At 36.5% G+C, this 22,881-nt stretch overlaps 1 protein-coding gene across 4 annotated transcripts in view; it reads right to left on the reverse strand.

Moving 5' to 3' along the window:
- LOC122565869 overlaps positions 1–22,881 on the reverse strand; it is a 126,993-nt gene that overhangs the window by 67,518 nt on the left and 36,594 nt on the right. Inside the window, exon 2 of one of the 4 annotated variants that reach the window (XM_043722339.1) lies at positions 12–298. The exons of 2 other annotated variants lie outside the window; for them this stretch is intronic. In XM_043722339.1, coding sequence (XP_043578274.1) covers positions 12–31 — 20 coding nt within the window. In that variant the 5' untranslated portion in view covers positions 32–298. Of the gene's footprint in view, positions 1–11; positions 1,180–22,881 lie in introns of those variants that run through there. One more of the 4 variants, XM_043722331.1, reaches the window with a different exon arrangement.

The following is a 22,881-nucleotide window of genomic DNA, read 5'->3' on the forward strand; positions in this document are numbered from 1 at the left end:
GGATCACTCACGTGCTTAAAGTGAGACGCATCCAGGCGCGTTGCGTCAGCAGCGTCGACGCATCGCGTCGGGCTGGCCTTCTGGAGCTACTTTCAAAATCCTTGCATTCAGCGACTTCTTATTATGCGATTTTCTTCTGTTGACGATACTTTTCACGGTTACTTCTCCCGTCGACTTCACTGATCGAATCTCTCTTACACTATCGCGCGAACACCACAACAATGTTACTCTCTCGCCTCGTTCGATGATCGGCCAATGTACCAGGTGTATCCGTCATTAAGTCGAACCAGATCGCGAACTAACAGATTCACACATTACACTTTTGAACGGGCAAACTGAATAAAAAGCGGGTAAAACTTGAATAATTCGCGGAAGAAGCCGAGTGAAAACCGTTCGTGCACCTTCGATTACTTCGCGCACTGCTACATGTAAACACTGCGCCGTGGCGGCGTTCGATTCCCTCGCAGCCACCACCGATCGAGCAAACGAACATGTAACAAACCAAACTCCTCAATCGCATCGGACACTTCAGTAAGATCGCGTTCACGATCGTTCAACCCCTGAAACCCTTGATCCTTAAACTCGCACTTTCTCACCGTGTTGGTTACAAAATCGAATTGGAAACGGCGAAAACGGTAAGAATCCCAGCGCGGCGCAGGTAGCAGGAAACCACTGGGCGCACTTGGATTTGCGCCAACATCGTCGTGACTGAGCAGTCGGTGCGTTGCTGGGGATCGTTGGCGCTCACCCAAAGTGGCGTGTTACGATGCGACGAGGGTGAACGGTAAAAAGCTCCGAGGAAAGAGAGGGAGAGAGAGAGAGAGAGAGAGAGAACTCCTTTCGGAGCGAGGTGTCCTCGGGTATACGGTCAACCTGCGTCTCTCCTCAAACTTCTTCCTGCTTTTCTCGTGTATGCGATAAAAAACAAAAGAACGAAAAGAAGAGGCGGCAAAGAGAGGTCGATGATCGGTTGCGTTCTTTAGCTGGAATTTTGTTGGCAATACGTTCGATGTTAGATCGTTGACGATCAACACGTAGGAGCACGACGGCGCGTTGTCACTGCACGAGCACAACTACGACGTAGCGGCGACGGTGGCAGCGCAACAACACGACCGTAGAACGCGTAGCACGACGATATACAACTTGTGAGAGTCCCGGAGGCTCGGAGGCGCGCGAGTCAGCCCCACTAGTGTTCGCTCTTCGCTTACCTGGCCGCTGCCCTGCTGCCGTTGCTTGCCTAGTCCGTACCCCCACCCCTCTCGTGCTACCCCTCCACTCGTTGCGTACACGAGGCTGCCCCTCCATCGTTCTTACTTTACCCCCCTCTCTCTCTCTCTCGCTGTGTTACTACCCCCTCCCAACGATCTTTCTCTCTCTCTTTTTCTTTCTTTTCAACTCTCTTTCCCTTCTTTTCACCTCCTACCCCTTTTTCTCTCCCTCTTAGTCTTCACATCTTTCCTGGCTGCCCATAGACCCTATGGGTTACGGGTATCCTTGCAACCCTATCGATATTCTATTCTCCAAGGTAAGAAGGTAAATTCATTAAAAAAGCTGTTGGCGTTGCTTTAGGATCAAAGTCGGTTTGAACCCTCCGGAAGTTGAGTGAACAAAAAGAAGTAAGGAGTAGCACTTTTCTCGAGGTTTGGGGGATCGATCGTTGTTGAATGATTTCGATTTAAGTCCACGCAGAAGGCGTGTCGTTCGCAGTTCCTTTATTTACCTTGTATTCTCGTCACAAACAATAATCGATATCCTTTTATCGATAAATGTACATTTGCTTCAATACATCGAGTAAAAGCAACACATCGAACATATCCATTGTTCGTGTAATAGTCTTTCTTCGTAATTAGGTTCGTAATATTGTTTTCCTTTCATTTGCTTTGCTCAATTGCAAAAATTTTGACACGATTAATCAATTTCACAGCTTTATCGACACATTTATTTCGTGTCGTTTTTTCCTTATTCGATTCCAATTTGGATGTAAATATTTACGTATTACACTGCATACTGCGTGACAATTTACGCGACAATTTACGTGACAATTTAAAAATTCCAACATTCAACTCGTTTATTCGGATCAAACATACAAATCAATCGACAGATCAATGTATCGTACGTGAGAATTCACATCAGTGGCATAAACAACGTAACAACATTAACGTGCATCCTATCGATTGGATTCTTTCATATTCCGTCGTTACTTATTATTTTTATTTCGCAGCGAAGATGACGGCCACACGATATAAATTACGGCACGCACCTATACACCGTCTTCTTCTTTGTGTTGAATCAACCATACCGAGGATGACGCGCGTCTCTTACGCAATGTCCAGCCAGTTCGAAGTTTGTTTTCTCGAGAGAGTCAACGGCACAGTTCTTTTAATATGCTTCGATAAATGTTAAAGTTACAGTATTCTCACGATGAACGTCCGACTGGTTCGAAGAGCGTCGAAGAAGAACAAAGGTGATCGCGAAGGAAAGAAAGTCGGATTGGTTGGAGAGCTGGCTCATCTCGCCCGGCCGAGAATGAGGTACTGGCTTGCAAACCGTACCGACTCACGTCTCGTCGAACGCATGCTCAACAACGAGATAATTAATTATCAATTGACCAGTGATTATCAGCAACAAGCGTGTGATCGCCAGAATGTCAGACAGAAAGTTGGTGGATTACGCTCGTTTCGCGGAGTCGTTCGCTGCATCGCTAGTGATGGAGAATTACATTGTGCGAGCGAACATTTCGCGTATGCCAGATACATAAGTACTGAGTACATCTCATAACTATAAAACCAATCTAAAATTTTTATTTCTTACGTAAACTTACGAAGCTATTCGAATATTCGTAGACACACGCTGCGAATATATTATGTGCGTTATATGAAACATTTTGAAATTTCATTAGCGCTGCTATGATAGCACGATGTTATGATCGTATTAGCGAAGATTGACAAAAATCGAAGATAACTTCAATATTCAGTAGGAGTACTTTTAATAGTTATTGTATGCTTTAAATGGTTATTCGTTGTATGTATCAATGTTCTTCCGTTTTTCTTTTTTCGTTTTTAGTGAACGCGATCTATCCTTTTTGTAGAAGAAAAGGGAAAATTCTTTCTAAATACAATGCCAAACATGGTGTACTTCGTTCTTTTGTTATCGAGTTAACGTCTAAAAATGCATAACACGAGATATAAAGATTGAAAGCTTTTGAGTGGTTTCATATATTTACAGTCACGAGACACAGTGTATTATGCGAAATCTAGATTCATCGCATTCCGATGCAAAGACTCTTTCCATTTTCCTAGTTTTCATATGTGTGCGTTGGCAGTTATACTTTGCTTATGCGTAAGAAATGCGATAGTCTGTGATCCAGATAGTAGTGAGACACGATCTAACATAAGAATTCAGCTTTGTATGTTTAAGCAAATTTAATAAATCTACGTCTTCTGTTGTAAATATCGCTTTGATAACATTATTCGTATTTTAAGTTACATTCCACAGATTAGATGAGTTAATTCGTCATTTGAAAAAGAATTAAATTGCTAATAATTTCTAATAGTATCCCTAACTTTTTAAGAGACGGAAGATAATTGTGATCCGAGAAGGACAATATTTGCCCGGAGGGTCGATAATTAATTTCTGTCGATACCCCGAATTGTTTGAAAAGAGATTGTCACTCGAAATTCATGGAAGACAGCCGAGCCAAGGTTTCTCCGGGTCTTATTAGAGTTCCGACTCGTTGTCGCCAAATCGTATTCTGAATGGTCTAATTTTCCGTTCACGGAAAAAGGACTGTTGTGTGAGAGAGTTTGGCACCTCGCAGGGCCGTACCATATTGACACAGTTCTACCGACATTTGCCCGTTTCTGTCTATGTAAATCTCGCGTGAAATCTCGATCTCTTCTCCTAGAGACGAAAAAAAGCGGTTATGTAAACCTAAACAGTTTATCGATAGTACTAAGTAAAAAGCTAAATGGAATGTTTGTTATTTTCAAATAACTTTGGCAAACGTTGGCGAGTATGTAATAGTACGTTCCTGAAGATCGGTACGTTTGATCCTGGAGAGACACGATTCTTTATCTTGACTATCTGGCCCACTGTTGTTATGCTACACGTTACACCGTTTTCGAGTTGCCCCGGAAGGAACGGAACAAGCAGTTAGCTTACTGCTGAAGATGAGAAGTCGACTCCAAGAAAAAAATGGTCAGAAGCCGACGCTTACCCGGGAATAAGGAAAAATTTGGGTGCACATTTAATTACCGAAGGTGACAAATGCCGGTGCCAAGTGCAGGTCAAATTTACGAAAGTACCTGACTAAAATACCTGAATCCTGCGACGGTTTAAGTCATCGTACAATGCAACAGGATCTCTGTTTCGCTTATCAGGTGGAACCAAGACGCCTACCGGGTCGTGAAATTCCGATTCCATTTACGTTCTACAAAGAAATACCTTTCTCACTACACGAAGTCTCCATCGGACGACCAAACTGCAAGATTTCACACTAACACAAATTCATTTTTCGTTTTCTTTTTTTGTCGACGAATTTTTCTTTCTACAACTGAGGCACGACTTCCATTATTTTTTTTGTTAGATCTGACGCCTTTACCGCAACTATTGTATTTCAGTCAGTATATTTTAATAAAATATATTTAAAATATACGATTATGTTCATCGATTAATATAAATGAACCTTTATTCTGAAATTTTCGTTAGGATAGTATAAAAGTAGTTGATAAAGTATAGGATTTTTCAATTGTTTTCATGTATTCATTTGTATCAATTGTTATCATTTACTCATGTAGCCGAAGATAAAACGATTGAAAATTAACACCGTATCAATAAAATCATAGTTTTATAAACAGAAATGTTAAACTCTAGAATTACCAATAACTATAGTATCGGATTACAATGATTTATGTATACTGAAAAAAAAATGTTCTGAATGTCAAACAATAAAAATTAATGAGATTACACGCACGTTTCTCAGCTAAAAAGAGAAAAATCACGAGTGCAAATGTATATCAATTATAATTCGCCAAGATTCTTGTTGACACGTGACATTACATAAGTTATGTGCATAAGCTACGTCCTTCAACATTGAGTATTCGAATCACGAAGGAGGGTAATGATCACTTTTTATTCTTTGATAAACGTTTAAGGTAAAATTTGAAATATCACGAGCCGATATTGATTAAATCTATCTTCTTTCTACGATTTATTGCTGTTTATCAAGGAAACCAAATTTTTCGAGAAAACATTGCCTATAACATTAATGTTTCATACACAACACATGTATTTTCCTATACATTTGCTAATAAGTAAACACTAATTTAAATTGAAAAAAGGCCAACAATAAAATGTATTATTCATACTAATTGTACGCTGAATATTTAACTAATTGTTAACGTGTTTTTCTTGTATTCTTAATTTTCCACTTAATATATTTGTTTTCCTATCAATATCATTAAATGACTAAATATTCGGTCTTGAAGGTTAAAATAATTTTCTAATGTAAAAAGACGCATGGACGAATAAGAGACATAATCAGATAAGTTGGTTTATCTTTGTGAGATTTGGCAGATTAAAAACTATTCACTATAGAATTTCTAAGAATTATATAATTAATTACGATTAATATAAGAATTTTCTATTGAATAATATTATACTATATAGTTTCTATATAGTTTTCTATTGAATAATATTATACTATATAGTTATTATCACAGTTATTATAATATAATTTAGTATTGAATTCTTTTATTCATAAATCAATTTTAATATTAATTTTTTGGAATTTACTGAAAGACTACCAACCTAATCTAATACAGAGTTGCTATCATTTGGAACGTCCTGATTACATTGATTGTTTTAATCACGAAAATTTCAATTACTATGATAATGTGATTTAAAAAATCCGTATACTTCAGATACGTTAGCCTGCTAGATATAATTCAACTAATTTCGTTATTTACGAAATTCTTTTCTCTTCCAAATGAAGAATATTCCTGATATTACGTATGTTATTCGACAACTTTATCCTCGATTAATAAAACATTTTGTATTTTAATCTAATTAAATTATACAATATGTACGATATGTAACATTAGTCATAACGAAAATAAGTAGGTATATACAATCATGTTTCTATCTCAATAAATGTTAATTTCTTAACAGCACTTGTATATAGGGTATACTCAAAATCGTGATACAAGCTGAAAGGGGGGATTTCCTAGGAAAAAGTAAATGGAAAATGTAGAATGACAATTTGTGAAACAAGTTTTTGGTTGCGAGGAAATCTACGATAAAATTTCGTCAAATACACATGCATTTAAGAGATAACGAGAATCGGTTAAATAGATTTCTGCGCATTTAGGCGCTCTGTTCGGTGATACAAGCCGAATGGACCTGATTCTCCGTGCAAAGTAAGTGGAAAACATAGACTGATAATTGTCAATACAAGACTTCATTTCCGAGAACATCAACTTTGAAGTTCCGTCTAGTTGACTTTCGTTACTTTTCAAGTGCACGGGTATTAAATTTCCGGCTTCCTTTGTACAGAAAATCATCTCCATTCGGTTTGTATCACTAAATAGAGTACCTGAGTGCGCAGAAACTCCTTCAACCGACTCTCGTTATCTCTTAAGTGCACGCGTACTTGACAAAACTTCATCATTGATTTTCTTGATAACGAAGCGTCGTTTCAAAAATTCTCACTCTACATTTCCGATTTACTTTTGCATAACAAATCACCTCCGTTCGACGTAGCATTTTCGATGCACCCTGTATTTTTAGTAAATGCAGAAACAAGAGATATGATTCTGAGACTCGTCGTTCTAACGAGTTTGATAGCTCCAGTGTTCAATCATAAGACACGTAAATTATCAGATATTAATATACCTTACCATTTAATATAAAACTAATATTTTTGTATATTTCTGCATGTTAAAAGTTTCAAGTTTACATTTTTAACTTGATAATTTATACATTTCAAACGATGTACATAGTTTCGATGATAACGATTAAAACCAGATGACAGCGATCATAGAAATGGAATACAAATGTACGCAGAAAATTGATTGAAGAAAAAGATCATAAGGTGACCCAAGTGACCGTAAAGAATACAGTACATTGTATATCACAAGTACATAAGTCACAAGGAGTTTCTTTCAGCTCGTGTAGCTTACAGGCCGGTACCGAGCCCTGTGGCGTAGCAGCATAGCCTGAGTAAACCGCATTTAATCAGTTTGCGGTCGCGGCCCGCTCTCTTATATCCTTTTAATACGTTTTCTCCTTTCTTCTCTTTCTTTACTCTCGCGCGACACCACGTAATTCAACTCCCGCGCATATGTAAGCCAGCTACGCAATATCTACGCACTGTACGTTCCTTCCTTTCTCCGGATAAATGACCAGAATACCCTAAACACAAATCTTTGACAATAGTTCTGGTTACTCTTTGATCTTATCAGAAAAAAAAAAAAAAATAAACGGTCTACATATGATTATCTTTCTAGCTAGTTCTTATAAACATTTTAATACTCGTGAGCATTATTATTGGCACACTTCGTGAAATTTATTGTCTTTTTTATTTCGAGAAGGTACGTGCATTAAATAACTTATATATATTTCTGCAAACTACAATATCTGTTTTAATATATTAGAAAACAATCAACTATATATGCAATAATAAAATATCCCGCATATTATCGTGCATGGATATTAATACCAGTCACTGTATATGTATAACTCCAGGTTTCAAATCAAATATTGTACATATATCATTAATTACACACGTTTAGATAATATAAGATGCAATTTCCCCTAACAGCTAGGTGAACAGCTTTGGTACGAGATAATGATCGGAATTCAAGATGGAATTACTTTATAATAGCTATCATTTAAGATTGAATCTTAAAGACATCGCTTTTTTAAATTCTAGCCTTTGCCTACGATAAGAAAGACATCCGCTTTATATATGGATCTTTGTGACTTGTATTAATTAATTCGATATATGTAATACGATCACTCAATTAACTTATCACAAGTTTCGATAAGTTTCAAATGAAACGGGAAGTGGTGGCGTATTCAATATTTTTAATCGATTATATAAATTAGCGTGATAACGATCTACGTTATTGGTTGAAAACAGTATTGAACTTTGTATTCGTTTGTATTCGTTTAAATTCGTTTTCGTAGAATTCGGGAGTAAGAAGGTCCTGCGGCAATTTTTAAGAGGTTTTACGCCTGTTTCGGAGGCCGACCGGCAATTTGGTGGAATTAAATAATAGTCCGTCCCATTAACGTAACGATGCGGCTGAGGATGTCCCGCAGGATCCACGAGAGGATTTTGAAAGTGGATGGAGGCATACCAGGTACGTTCACGTTTTATTTCATCGTAACGTGCCACAAGGTATACGTATACCTTCATCTCAGAAGTCAGGACCCTCCAAGGATTCATCCTCGATCCTGTGTGGTCCTCCACGGCTCCTCGAATTATTACCAACGATTTCGGACATTCCTGCGTCAATCTTAAAATTTGTCAAGAATCTCAAACCCGCGATCACACGTTCCTAGTGTGATGTATTCCGAACGAATCGGCTGGGTAATCTATGAATACACTGGTAGAACCGATTCTGCGTCGAAACTTGATATATGTGTGTATATATGTATGTGGTCTTGATATCGCATGGGAAAGATATGATATTACGTGTTATTTATATTTTTTTAAACGTTGTGTATATACTTAATCCGAAAGTTAAATAAGAAAACAGTTTTGATGTGGAATTGATGAGCAGTGTATTGAATTTTAAAATTGCTCTTCTATAAAAATATATAATTGACGCATTTTCACTTATAATCTTCGTTTATAAACTTTACAATGGCAATTTTGTCATTCGAGAATATTATCCTGTCTCTGCAGTTTATATTTCAATTTATCCAAACGTAAGGTGAGAAATTTCTGTGTACTAGAAATGCATTGAAATACGTTCACGGTCGTTAAATTAACTGTAGAAGTGGCAACAAATCCTTCAAAGTCGACTTAGCATCCATCCAAGAAACATCGGATCCAATAAAAGTTAACGATTAGTTTCGTGCCAGCGATGAGAAAATGAAGACGTAGATGTAGGCATAAAAGGACAGTGAAGCTGATAATCAACGCTCGGCTCGATCCTTGGTAATACCTTTTAGGATGCTGCGCGTGAAACTCGAGCTCCTATAAGCGCAAGAATGTGCATCGAATGTTGCAAGTTGTCACGTTATGGTGCCTCTCACGGTAAATTTACAGATGGATTGGTAGTGATTTTTCTGGGACCTGAAAGAGACGTATTTGCCAGTGACGATATCTTTAGGTGATACACACAACGGACGGAATGCCGCGAGACCCACCGCAGCTTTGTGACACCACAACTTTCTGCTGCAATAACATTCGCGCCTTTACAACAACAGCTTGTCCTCTGAGACGAGAGATCCACTCTGCAACAATAATACTGCATGTGTGGCCTTCCCAGTGGTGCTCAAATTTTTCGCATCGTTCATCATCGACTACGCAAATCCAATTGTACGCAAATTGCGTACCTACGACTATACCTATACACTTCGATCAATTATTTTCGTCAATTTAAACATAGAGTTTTTGACCACGCTAGTGTTAAGCATCTTATTTCTAAATAGATGAACATCGTGTGCCATCAAGATCTGAATTTATCATCTTCTTTTAAATTAGCATAAATATAGGAAGCCTCATTCTAAATTCTAGATTAAGAAATGACAAAAGACAAATTTCGAAATTTCTCTTTTTTTCCGAAAGCATGATATTTTACAACAAAACCTACAGTGCTGACAGTATTTCTAGTCTTCTTCGTGCATCGAGATATTCTATAAATTTATATATATGGGAATATATAAATTTATATATAGCATTTATTAATAATATTACAATTAATTTTAGAAGACTTATTTACCAATTATATATATATAAAGATACTCTTCTCTTTTAATTCCGTATCGATCGAAGATTTTAGATGATAATATAATTAACACGAAAATTCACTTATCTAATCGTAAAAACGTATCGAATTATGTGTAATAATATTTTGGATCAAATTCGAACTTTTCATCGGGCGTAAAATTGAATGAAGAAGTACCTCTATAAGATTTTAAAGAAGCCATAACCGATAGGAATGCAAGATGAAACGCGAGTCGGGAAGTGAAACGATGCAGGAACGTCGTCAAGGAAACGTTCTAAACTACGAAGGTAATATTTGCAAACAGGTAATAGACGCCTTAGGACGGCGCCTCGATAAGTGGCGGACTGTTCTCTTGTTGTTCAAACCGACGCGTATGTGTGAATGAATTTTCTGTTCGCAGAAAGCGCGGAGAGTTTCACAAGATTTCCATTCAAGGAGCCCTCTTTCGTTGCTCTTGCCAGCTTCTTCGCCGTCAATCACTGAACCGTGGATTGAAAAGTACACGGAAATAACACGGGACAATTTAAAGTCTGCCAAGGATCAGATACACGTGTAGTATCTCGTGGTGTAAGTATATACTTTAGAAGAATTAAAATACGGAAACGATAAGAAATTATTTTGTTGCAAACAATTTGTTACTTACTACGATATTTTTACGATAGTTTAAATAATATGTAAAATGATAAAATGTGTAAAATATAAAATGATTCGTTTATATCTCGATTTTGAATGAAGAGTGAATGTACTGTAAAATAATAATATTAGTGTGATATATCGCTCATGAATTATAACGTTTAGACTATAATATATATGAACACTTTATTTTAATATTTTTCCGGTTGACCGCTATTAGTTTAAAAAATTCGCAATTAATTAGATTATAAGTAATATGTAAATAATATTTTTCACAGTTCGAATCTACTTCTATATAATTTATCACTCCATTTAGAATCAACTAATTCTAATAATTTGCAACGTGTGTTTAAATTCACGTTAACGGTTTAGGTATTAAATCCATTTCATCGCTTTCCTTCCTTGAAGCAACGAGAGTACATAATAAGTGATATCAGAGTCACATTGAAGCGCGCTTTAAATCGCAATGTCGCTAAATGCATACGTACTTACACACGCGTGATTTTACTCACATGCATGACTATGTGCGAGAGCGGCAATCGTACATATAATAGAAACACCGCCGCTGATTGGAAAATAAATTCGAGACATCGGCGTGCCTTCGATAAGATTGCAGGTCCGCTGTCGTTACTCTCTCGTTATCGCGACTTATTTATTGTCTGCAGATACACCTATACCGGTACCAAACCGCGATAGGATGAGCGCGTGCTCCGTTTCCAACGAAGATACCGCTAACAGTAATTCCCATAACCATTCTGTGATCATACTTTCTTCTTTTGATTTCCACTTTCCTGTTTCTTTGTATCGTGGTTTACTCCGTTCTGTTCATGGTGAAGTCGTATCGGCGCTCTGTGAATTCGATTCTTAGAAGTGGAATCCGTTCGAGAAATCTGACTATACCAGTATGCACTCCACGAATTTTTGTATTTTAATCTCATCGTTGTTTCAACGAACCAAAGAACTTTCAGTTTCAAGTTCTTTTGGAACAAGGCAGAGAGAAAATTCTACCGCATTATACACATTACAAGTCAACGATGAATTTCTCAACAAGAATCTAACCATTACAAAACTCGGCCGAAAACAATAGATTAGAGATGTAGCGACGAAGGTTTTGGCCGACTAGCCGACTAACCGATTAATCGACTCTCAAGAAGCCGACTAATCGTCACTTTTGGTCATTTTCAAGCACCTGTACAAAACGCGTTAAATTTATGATTATTTAATATTACGAAAGCAACGAAGATTGTTTAATATTGTTTGTTATGTTTATTTTATTACGTCCTGTTTCTTAGTTTCAAAGAGATTTTTGTTATGGTAAAATTGAGAAACAGTGATCAAAGCTTCTAATTAATCGGTACTTATTTAATTCATTTCAATAAATACTAGTCATTATTTCTAACTTTTTATGCAATAATTGTATTACATACAAATATGTTCCTATAAGTAAGTATACCGCATATAAAAAAATATTGAAATTATACTAACGACGGTAAAGATAGAACATTGTAATTTTATTTCTGTGCTCTATCAAGTTATCAGCAACACAGCTGATCAATCGGCTTTTTTTACCGACTACTCGCCGACTAGTCGTCGGCTACAAAAGTAGTCGGATAGTCAACTTAACCAATCGTCGACTACAAAAGTGGCCGGATAGTCGGCTTAATCAACCAGTCAGCCGCTACAGTCGGCACATCCACACGATAGATAATATTAAACAGATTTAAAATTGACCACGCTATATCTACACGTGTATTCTTAATTTCAAAACCTGATCCACCAACGTATAATATTTGCTATTGTCCAATTATTATTTAAAAAAATAACCTTTTTATAAAGAACACAGTAGGGTTAAGTATTTCAATATATGCTATAGCATGAAAGCGATGACCGATTATTGACAATTTACACGTATATTTGTGAACGCGTGAGTTAAACGTGCGAATGAAAATTGCAGACTGATAATAAAAGTAAAACAATCGCGTGTCGAGAATTTATTCGAGCGGATGAACAAATAATAAATTTTTACTTAATGCGCAAACACGTAACGAAGTTCACTAAGTATGAACATCGTCGCAAAGGAAAGGAAACAATAAACGATCATGGCAGCAACATGAGATTAAACAAATAGGAATGACGAATAACAACGAATGTCTCTAAGAAACGAAGTACCAAGTGAACAATGTTCACTTATCGAAGATAGTGCAATAACACTGACTCGTTTGCGGGAAATACGTACTCACTTTACCAAGAACGAACGTGTTCAACAATGAGTTAGGGAATTTCTCATTGTTATCTGCCAAAGAAGACTCCAAGCATCTTCATTGCGCGAAGAATATAATTTATTCGTTATGGTAGTCCAGCTAATTCTCATGTGCCGTAATTTTTTAAGAACAGATTTTTAAGAAAATGTAGTTTCAACGATGTTGCTGACAATCACCCAATCTGGAATGTATGCTATAATATTCACTGCACACGTACTTATTCACTGCTATTGTCAAATACAATTTTGTTTTGTAAAATTATAGTAATTTTTGTACCACTTACATTTAAATTTTCTTTTGTCCACTACCATATGTATATTATCTTACAAATCTATGGATCCACTTGTCGTCCGCTGTCATCGACGCTTCAGAAACAAAAGATGTCGATTCACGTCCTCCATCCGTAACGTGTTAATTTTCAAATAAAAAAGAAAGAAGAGAAGAGGAGTAGAAAGACACAAAGTATGGAGAAGCGTTGACGAAGAACAGAGGTGGTTGAACCACGTGGTCCGGTGAACGAAGGTTACAAAGTCCACGTGTCGACGTGCTGTAACACACGTGTCAATGGGACAGGGACGCGCGAATACGTGCGCGGCTAATCGAAAGACTTAACGCGGCCCTTTACGCAAGCGCCAAGTACTAACCCGTCTGGCGCAAGTAATACTGGCGCAAAGCCGTCTTATCAAGATGTCTCGCATAAGCTGTAGCTAAGAATCATTTAATTGGGGATCAGCCTGATCTTACTGTCCATAAAACCGAACGGTCCAGAACGATACGTAAGTGGAAGAAGCTGTCGGTCGACTTCCGACTTCCGCACGGACGGACGCTCACTTCGCATTTCTCTAATGGAACGGGCATATGGCGAATCGCGAAGAGAATGAACAAACGTGAAAATCTGATGGTCAGTATCTTGTAAGGCTCAAGAAAGAAAAAATTGTATAGATTTTACGTATAGCATAAATACAATTGTGTAAGATGAAAAATTGGAATTGGGTTAACATTAAGATCATGATTAAGTTTGACGTAAAGATGACGATTATACATTTATGGCATTTTTTATGGAAATTTATAACTCTATTAATGTAATTGAAGAATCTATCTATAATCTATAATCGAATCTATAATTAAATATAAAAATAATATAATCTATAATCGAATCGAAATAGAGAATTACTTCACATCCCACATATAAAAATACAACACATAAAGTATTACCAATATCAAGACAATTATCTGTAAATATCGCTTGAAGATATTTTAGCTGTCTTCCATAGATTTCCTGTTCATGGCGCCAACGTATCAGGAAAATGCGATATTTTTTAAAGAAAGTTGCAAGGAATTCTCAGAAGAATCACCAATGGAAATGAAGGCCAGATTAGAAAGTGATCTACAAGATTAACTTGATTATCAATAATTATCTCTAGCCGATTGTCGAATTCTGATAAAAGTTTCGCAACTGTTTTCCTTTTCGTAGAAGAAAAAAGGATTCTATTCCTGCTTCTGTAGAATAATAATATCCCAAGGTCTGACGTTCTACAGTGGCGCCGTGGTATTTAGCGCTGACAATAAGATATCCGTGTGATATCCCCGTATCGACAACGTCGCAGTAGTTTCGCTTATTGTTAATCAACTGTAAGTACTTTCTTAAGAAAATTCGAGAAAAATGTCATGTTTGTAGTCGTTATACGTGATTATGAACGCGATATAGATCATGAATGAACTACAATCGTTGGATTGTATGATTCATTTATAGCACATATTGGAACTATCTTTAACGGTATATTTTATGATAAATTGCACTTTACGTTTTATTTTTGTTCTTTGATAAAATTAAGCTTTTTTTCCTACTCTTAAATTAGCTCCCATAACATCTTTCCTCCATTTTATATTTTCAGTCGAAGTTATACGGATAATTTATTTTAATAATTTATTTCACATACGCAAAGTAATTTTGTGCCTGTGTGTTTTATACGATTATATAATTTATTTATTAAATTTAATAACTTGCATAATTTAATTTTGTTTTATAATTATTTTATTCCGCTATTTACAGATAAATGTACTTATCGAGAGATTGAATTATTTTTATCGTATCGTACTTCGGCAATTCAAGTGATTACTCCAAACGCTATCCTACAGTTTCGTACTGCTGATAGATTAACGCAATGCTCGGATAATATCGGCCATGGTTAAGATTAACAGCCTTATCACCGATGTTATTCCGAATTAATCCACGATACAGAATTATGTGGATGTTTTTTTCCACAATACATATTACCTTTATGCAGAAATATTGTTAAAAAAGTTTCTTAGTATATTAAATGTTACAATACATTCATAATAGATTTTCAATAGAAATGTTTAAAACGGATAGAAATATTTTTATTTCCAATTTAAATTTTACTTATATTTTTATAAACAGATAAGAGGTTATTTTAAGATTGGACATTTAGGACTCTGAGAACAAATACCAATACAATTTCAGCTGTTGTACTTCATTTCGTTCACTTACCATTAAATACTAATTAGGAGAATAGATTATTAAGGGGCATTGTCGATTTTATAAACAGAAAATGATGTCCCTCGTTGAAGATATATATTGAAGAAACTCATGAAATGACTTTGCAGGTCGATAAAGAATTTCATCACGGAATATATTTTACAGGAAATAGCAACAGGAAACTCTTACACATGGTATTTCCTTTGTTGGGTAAAGCTCTATCAGATAGCTTTTAAGAAGTTAATACGAGTTAAGCACAAAAGTATTTATTGTAAGAGAAGTTAATACCGATCAACACGAAAGTATTTATTGTAGGGGAAACTCGGTCAAAATTGTGTAGCTGCGTATGTATGGGTAAAACTGGGGCATAGGTACGTCTATTTTTAAAACGATTTAAAATTTCCCAGCCGTTGTTATTTGTATTAGTTGCTCAAGAAAAATCGATACACGCGCGCTTTCTACAGTTATGATATATTTTATATTTGTAAGTGCTCAGTTGTGAACTTTTATAATCTATCGAGTCACACACTCGTGGTATTATCATAAAAGAGGTGACATAACGTTTAATCCCTTTAAATATTCATTACATGATAATAACGATTTGATGATGCTGCCAAATAATTAAATGACATTTGTGTTAAAATATCAGATATAATCTCTCAATATTTCAAAACTTTCTGCCCAATATACAAAGAATATGATATTCTGAAGTAAAGGCGCCTTCCGGTGAGATGGCATCGATCAACATTCCATTCTTTCATTTTCGCGGAAAAAGAGCGCATTCCTGTTTGTCGATCACAGATAACAATTGCAATCATTGTGCCAATAGAATCCATCGGTTATTTGTTAAACACCCACTTGTTTTCTTCCTCCGACATTCTTCCCTACAGCGCAGTCTTCACAACATCATTGATAAAGATTATATGCACCAACATCAGCATCGACAATTTTTCCTGATGTACAATGTAGTGAAAAAAAACAATTTCTTCGTGAAAATTTAATACTCGCGATTCAAGGACAATCTTCATTTTTCTACAATAATCAGATTGTTGTTATTATATAATGTAAAATATAATGACAGTATATAGTTAATAACTATAACTAATAATTTCCCATAGAGAAAATAATGCTTTATGCGTATCGTATTATCTTTTCGTTAATACTGAAGTAGAGAGTTGTAAGATCCTGTGTTGAAAATTGTAACATTTAATTAACATAAACTATTAGAGATATTCGGGATCGTTATCTGTACGACGAGTTTTTAAATATCTTTTTATCAAAGATCAAGGGAGATACATAACATTTAAGAATTTAATAATGCAATGACAATATTTGTCACAATAAGTGATTTCGATTTGGTGATGTCATTTTTAAGGATGAAAGTGCAACTCAGGATTCTTATCTAAATACACAGCAGGTAAGATTGTAGTTTTTTGTATCGAAGTACCTTTGCTCTAAATGAGATTCCCTTAAATATTGACATTCGGTGATAAGAACTTTTTCTCTTTTAATTTCTCTTACTCTGGTGTAGAAACAATTACATAATTAGGTTCAAAAGTATTACTGAATATACATCGCAAAGTGTTAGAATTCCAATCTGGCGCCTAATAATTTTCCACGCTTTGTCACTTGGCACGTTCTGTCATCGTGCTATATTATAAACTATCAAATTATGTCTATGAATATTACAATTATTTTCTACTACTTTGCTTTTCAAATACATTGTATGCACATGTCTTCCGTATCTCCGCAAAATCTTATTTTGAAACGATAAAACGAAAACCTTCGGAATTCCAGATATGTATTCGCTTTTCACAAAGCTTATCGGTAATTCTATCTATCCCATCTGAATCGATTAAAGTCACAATCTTGTACGAAATGTCAGTATAAATAATAATATAAGTGATATAATAACGAATTACAATAATACGGGCAGATAAAAATCGATCGAATTTTTCGAACGGAGAAGCTAATTTCTTTCAAGCTATAATTTCTTTCTAGCAATAACAAATTCCCGTCAAATTTTTCGACTTTGTAAATAATCCATATCCTAACAGTAAGAAGCAAAGTTCACAACGTAATGCAATTGTCATTAAAAAAAGTGATGTACGCCTTGACCCATTGTCGAATAAAAATCACTATATCAATGATTTATGTCAAAGATTTTCTTAAAACGTCCAAAGCTTTTTTCCTGCGACACTAAAATGTAAAAAAGGAAGAAAATTTAGAGAAGCGCGACTTGGAGAGGATTGCACATGCGTTAACGTTCCAGGAGTTCCTTTAACTTGCCGCGTCGTGGCAAGTATCAGAGTGCTATTACGACGTAATATTCCAGGATTATCGTCCAAGTACAACATCGGTACAAAGACAGATTAAGACTTGCAGATCGATCGTTGATAAGTATCGGCTGGTAACAATGATCCAAGGTGGTAATAAATCGGAAAACAAGGCGGAGCGGGAAAGAATGAGATCGATCGATCGGCCAGTCGGTCGGATGTGTGTGTTTCCATCGGACGTTTGCTCGCAAAGGTGGCCGCATTCTCGGCGCTTGGCGCCGCATGGCCGTCGCACTGAGTCCGGTAAACACGGACGAGAGTCAATAAGTCATAAAATCCAACATCTAGGCATCAGCCATTCGCCTATCTACGCTTTGCTGTAAGCACTGTACTGATCCATCGATAGAGTGTACCCTATACGTGTATTCCTTTGTGTGCTTAGTGGTAGCGATACAACAAACTTGCACAGTGATTGCAGTTTACAATTTTCGGTCAATAAATAAATATTCAATTAGAGATATACCAATATAGTATTATTAGTACTTAATTAATGATAACGATGAAAGATATATAATAAGAGATAGATTAATTAGTATATAAATATGTCTGTTTGGACGAAATCCTGTCGGTCAAATTGAATAGGCAATTCCTTTTCAGTCATATTAAGTTAGATCAAGAGAAATTCTTTTGACGGAAGGAACGATCAGTCACGGTGTTTAATTTTGGAGAAAGAAGCAATGTTCTGGTAAGCCACAGACCACACACAAAACGGGGACCCATGAAATTGGCTGATATCTTGCCCCAGGGAAATATTTGACTTTCTTTTCATCCTGTATATTATTTCAGTTAAATCCTCTGGAACAGCAGTTACGAAGAAAAAGCAGACTCACCTCTCGTTTCTGATAGCTTTTACCATAGCCTGCGGGAATTCTTAGAATTGTTTGCAAAAATCGTGTCGCTATATTGCGTTGGTTTGGAAAAATACCAACTTATGATGTAACGATGCAATCTTAAAATTTCCGAAAATTATAAAACTAAACGAATAATAATCCAATTCACCGTTAACAAAATGCATATTCGCGCTCCCTTCGAGAAATTAATCCTGTATCAATAAATCCTAATACCAACAGGGTCGAACTTCCTCGGGCATAAACTGCAACTTGAAAGGAACAAACAGCGATGATACCGCGAGGAGAACAAGAGCTTAGAGGGTGATTCGACGCGAGTGTGTTATAAAATTCGTCGAATTTGGAGTACATGAGTCGTGTTGGAGGATGAACAACACATTAGTCAAAGGCAGTTTACGTGTTCGGCGAGTACGCGGTGTAACCGGCGCGCTGGTATTTGTGACTTGTCTACCAATTTGTTTCAACGTTTGACAAATGCATTCGGCTGCAGGATGGGCAAAACTCGTCTGACAGAACAAAACGGCAAAAGGGAAAAGTGGGGAAAAATAAAGTGGCACGAATGGTACACGGTATGTCGTGTGACGATGGTAGTGGTGTGGTTCCGTGTAACTCTAAGCTTCTGGATCCCGGGATTGACGTTGGCATCCCGTATTATCGTTGGTGTTGGTTTTGCTTCCGTTGTTGGCGTCGCTGTCTGTGACACGCATGAATCGCGATGATGTTGGTATCGATGATGACGGTGAAGGAAATGGAACGTTCGTGTTGGTAACAAACGATGTCGCTGGTTAGTGTGTGAGTGGAGGGGAAGGGTGTACCGACGAAAGGAGAAGAGGATGGTAGAGGGTGGCGGATCGGCGTTCTGATTTGGGTTACTAAACTGTAAACAAATTCCAACTTTTTGTTCCATCGATTATCGATCGGTGCCGAGTGCAGGGACCTCCGAGTACACTGGCACGGTATGCGCGGTATACTTACACACCGCTTCTATGAATAATACGAGCGGGAATACTAGCTAACGGGTGTCTCTAAGGGTACTAACTTTTTATAATGCTCGATAACTATCCCGTCAAAACTTTTAAATTGTAATAAAATAGATTTATGTATGTATTTTCCAAAGTTGAATTCTTAGACTAGTATTACCTATTCCTATCGCTTGCATTGCTCTTTATGACGGAATTTTTATGTTTGTTTGTGAAATATTCATTTCAGAACGTGCACATATGATGTACAATTTGATATAATAGAATTTAGTACTTGAAGACTACTCCGTCAATATTTTTAAATTATAAAAATGCTATAAAAAATCTACGCAGGAATATTTTAAACATTTTTCGAAGTTGGCTAAACTTCGAAGGAAAAGGTAAAAAGTAATTTTACGTTGAATATCTATCAGAAATTAATAGAAAGATTTGCTAGTGCATCAGTTCAAATGAAAAACAAACAACAAGAAATTTGTAACGTGATACATTTTTCGTTGATATTCTGCGGTTGTAGAATTGCTAACACTTTGGAATGTAAGTACCAGACAACAAGGATATCAGAAATATCTGTCGCATCTCTTAAACCTCTCGTACCTTAGAATAATTTGTCACCGTTCCTGGTCTTCTTTCGAAGTAGCAGAATTTCTTCGAAATCACTTTCGCGGTCGAAACTTTCTCGCGATATTAAACGCAACGAGGTGTTGGCAAGCGTCATCACGGAAGAATTTTTATCGTATACAAGACCTACGGCGATCCACCGATGACAATCGAGGACGAGGAAGAGCGCGACGCTCATTTCAGATAAATATAAAAATGCAAATGCGAATGGAGAAGACGAGGTAGTCCGTGGTAGAAGGGGCCCGTGATCGTAAACCGACGCCACACCAGCGGAAACATGCGAGAATTGCAACTCAAACATGATATGACTCGAAGAAGGACGAAGAACTGGTGCTCTGTTCAGTGAAATACACCGGGCTACCGCGTAATCGGACTTCGAACCGGATTGAACGTCCAAACTGCGTCACTGCCAGATATCCCAAATCGGGAAACACCCTACATACTTCAATTACGGAAGAACGCGATAAAAAAAAATCGAAATTTTATTCGTTAATTTGTTAAAAGAACACTTTAAAGAGAGAAGAGTTTCTGGAAAATAACGATTGAAGTGGTCATTGCAATAGCCAAGTAGCTCCACTTTCCAATAATTGGAATAAACCAACGAAAACAAACTTAAAAATAATGAAAGCTAAAGCTGAAATATAATTTTGTAAACATAATGTGAAATCGTAGTCAGCTAATAGTCAAGAAATTTTGGCCTTTTGAATATGAAGCTTGTACCTCCTTTCTCCTTCAATAAAAATAAAATTTTTAGTCGTGTCTTTATTGCTATAATAGATATCGATAATATCGATAAATATTCTATTTAAAAGTAAACAAATATTCCTAAATAAACTTAGAAAAGATTCAAGCGACAGATTCATGATGGTTGGCGTATGTTCACGCTATTCGGTCAGCATACCGGAGGATTTTCATACAGAGGATACAATGCATAGCGAAAAGACTGACGACATTCCGTCTTCTCGTTCCGCCTTCTTGCGGTCCATTTGGTAAAAGAGGCACACGGTTGTTAATCCTTCTAGCTAGGCCTAAGCCGCTATTCGAATATAAGCCGGATAGAAAACAAACGTCAGGGCCGCACGATGCTGAAGAACATTTCAATGGTCATTTAGACATTGGTCTATTCATCGAAAGAGAAAGAAGCAGATTCCACGACCTGCAAGAATGGGTCAACCTTTAAAGAGAGCGAAAGTAAACGACGGAACCTCGAATGCATCACAATGTACCTCATGCTGAGTTAAAGGATGCAATGACTGTATAGGAAGCCTTGCTTCGTGCCACCTCGTGTATTCTAGCGTCACGAGACGTATTATGTATTAGCTCGAACGAAATATAATTTTTTACGCAACGATTACCAACCGACTTTGCCATTTATCGTTCGGGTAACGTAGATCGTAAATTTCAAATCCTGTAACTGTAATCAATCAATTAACGAACGGCTAACTTGCAAGAAAAATATCACACGAAAAGCATCGAGTCGCCTTTAGTGTAAAATAGTGAATCAATATCCAGCGATTAAACCGTAAGGCAGAAACTATTCGATACGTATTGTTAGTCCTCGAAAAAATGGTAAATTGTTAATATCGTTATTTGCTATTTAACCCTTTACACCGTGTACCAAAATTTTGGGTACAAGCAAAGTCAAGGAAATTCTACGACTCGAGAATAATAGAATTGAGTGGAAGGCTTCATATTTGAGGAAATTAAGTTTGGAAACTTGTCAGGTATACGTGTGTGTGACTCATTTCCAACTGGATAGAAGCGAGCAATTGACGGAAGATTATTCAACGTTTTCGGAAATTTTGTCGAGTCTACCGAGCTAATTCTTGAGCGAATGTATTCAAATTCCACTTTTTCCAAAACAAGACCTTCAATTTTATTCTCCGTTTTTGACTTATCTTCGTATAGAGAATAATCACCTGTAAATTGCCTACCATTGTCTCGTCGGACTACAAAGGAAAGGACTACAAAGATCTTCGATATTTTCGCGCGTACAATGTTTTTTAATCGCATAAAGCCGGATGAATGTAAGTAGGAAGATAAATACAAATTAAAATTCAATTGATGCAATTTCCAGTAAATATTCTGACACCTTAAACTGCTAATAAAATTGCGAAATTGTCGCAAATAATGGCGCACAGAACTAAATAGCCGTGAAAGGTTACTCTGTGAATACAGAAGAAAGGAAACGCAGAATACTACTTTGACTCACAACTGCTCCATTATAGCTAGATCCCCAACAAATGGTCATTGTCAGGAGCGTCAGCGGTCTTTGAAACGTACAATCGAGCCAGGATGAAGTGCAATGACCACGAAAGAAGAGAAGACAGATTTTGTCGACCTAATCTGATTAACTCGACCACCGTTTAGCAGCCTGTGATCGAGACTCGTGGATATCCAACATAAAGGACCCTATATCATTCCGTTTGCTCAGCTGGGAACAGATCTGCGCCTTGCAACATGTTGCTACTTTGCACTTTTAATTCACTACTATTCTACTCTGTTTACTATTCGCTTCATATAGTAGCCAAATTATAATATATTGCTATTAAATGTTTGTTTTAAAGAAACATGCTGAAAAGTTTTTAGTCATAACCTTCAATAAGATATATTGTTAATATTACTTTAAATAAAATTTTAATAATTCAAATTGCAATATACTTTTTACTTGGTAAGGAATTTTCTAGCAAATAGGAATTTCTCGAAGCGATATTATCAAAGATAACGAGACAATTCCTACTAAATT

The sequence above is a fragment of the Bombus pyrosoma genome, linkage group LG1 (genome assembly GCF_014825855.1).
Source record: "Bombus pyrosoma isolate SC7728 linkage group LG1, ASM1482585v1, whole genome shotgun sequence".
Classification (NCBI taxonomy): Eukaryota; Metazoa; Arthropoda; class Insecta; order Hymenoptera; family Apidae; genus Bombus; species Bombus pyrosoma.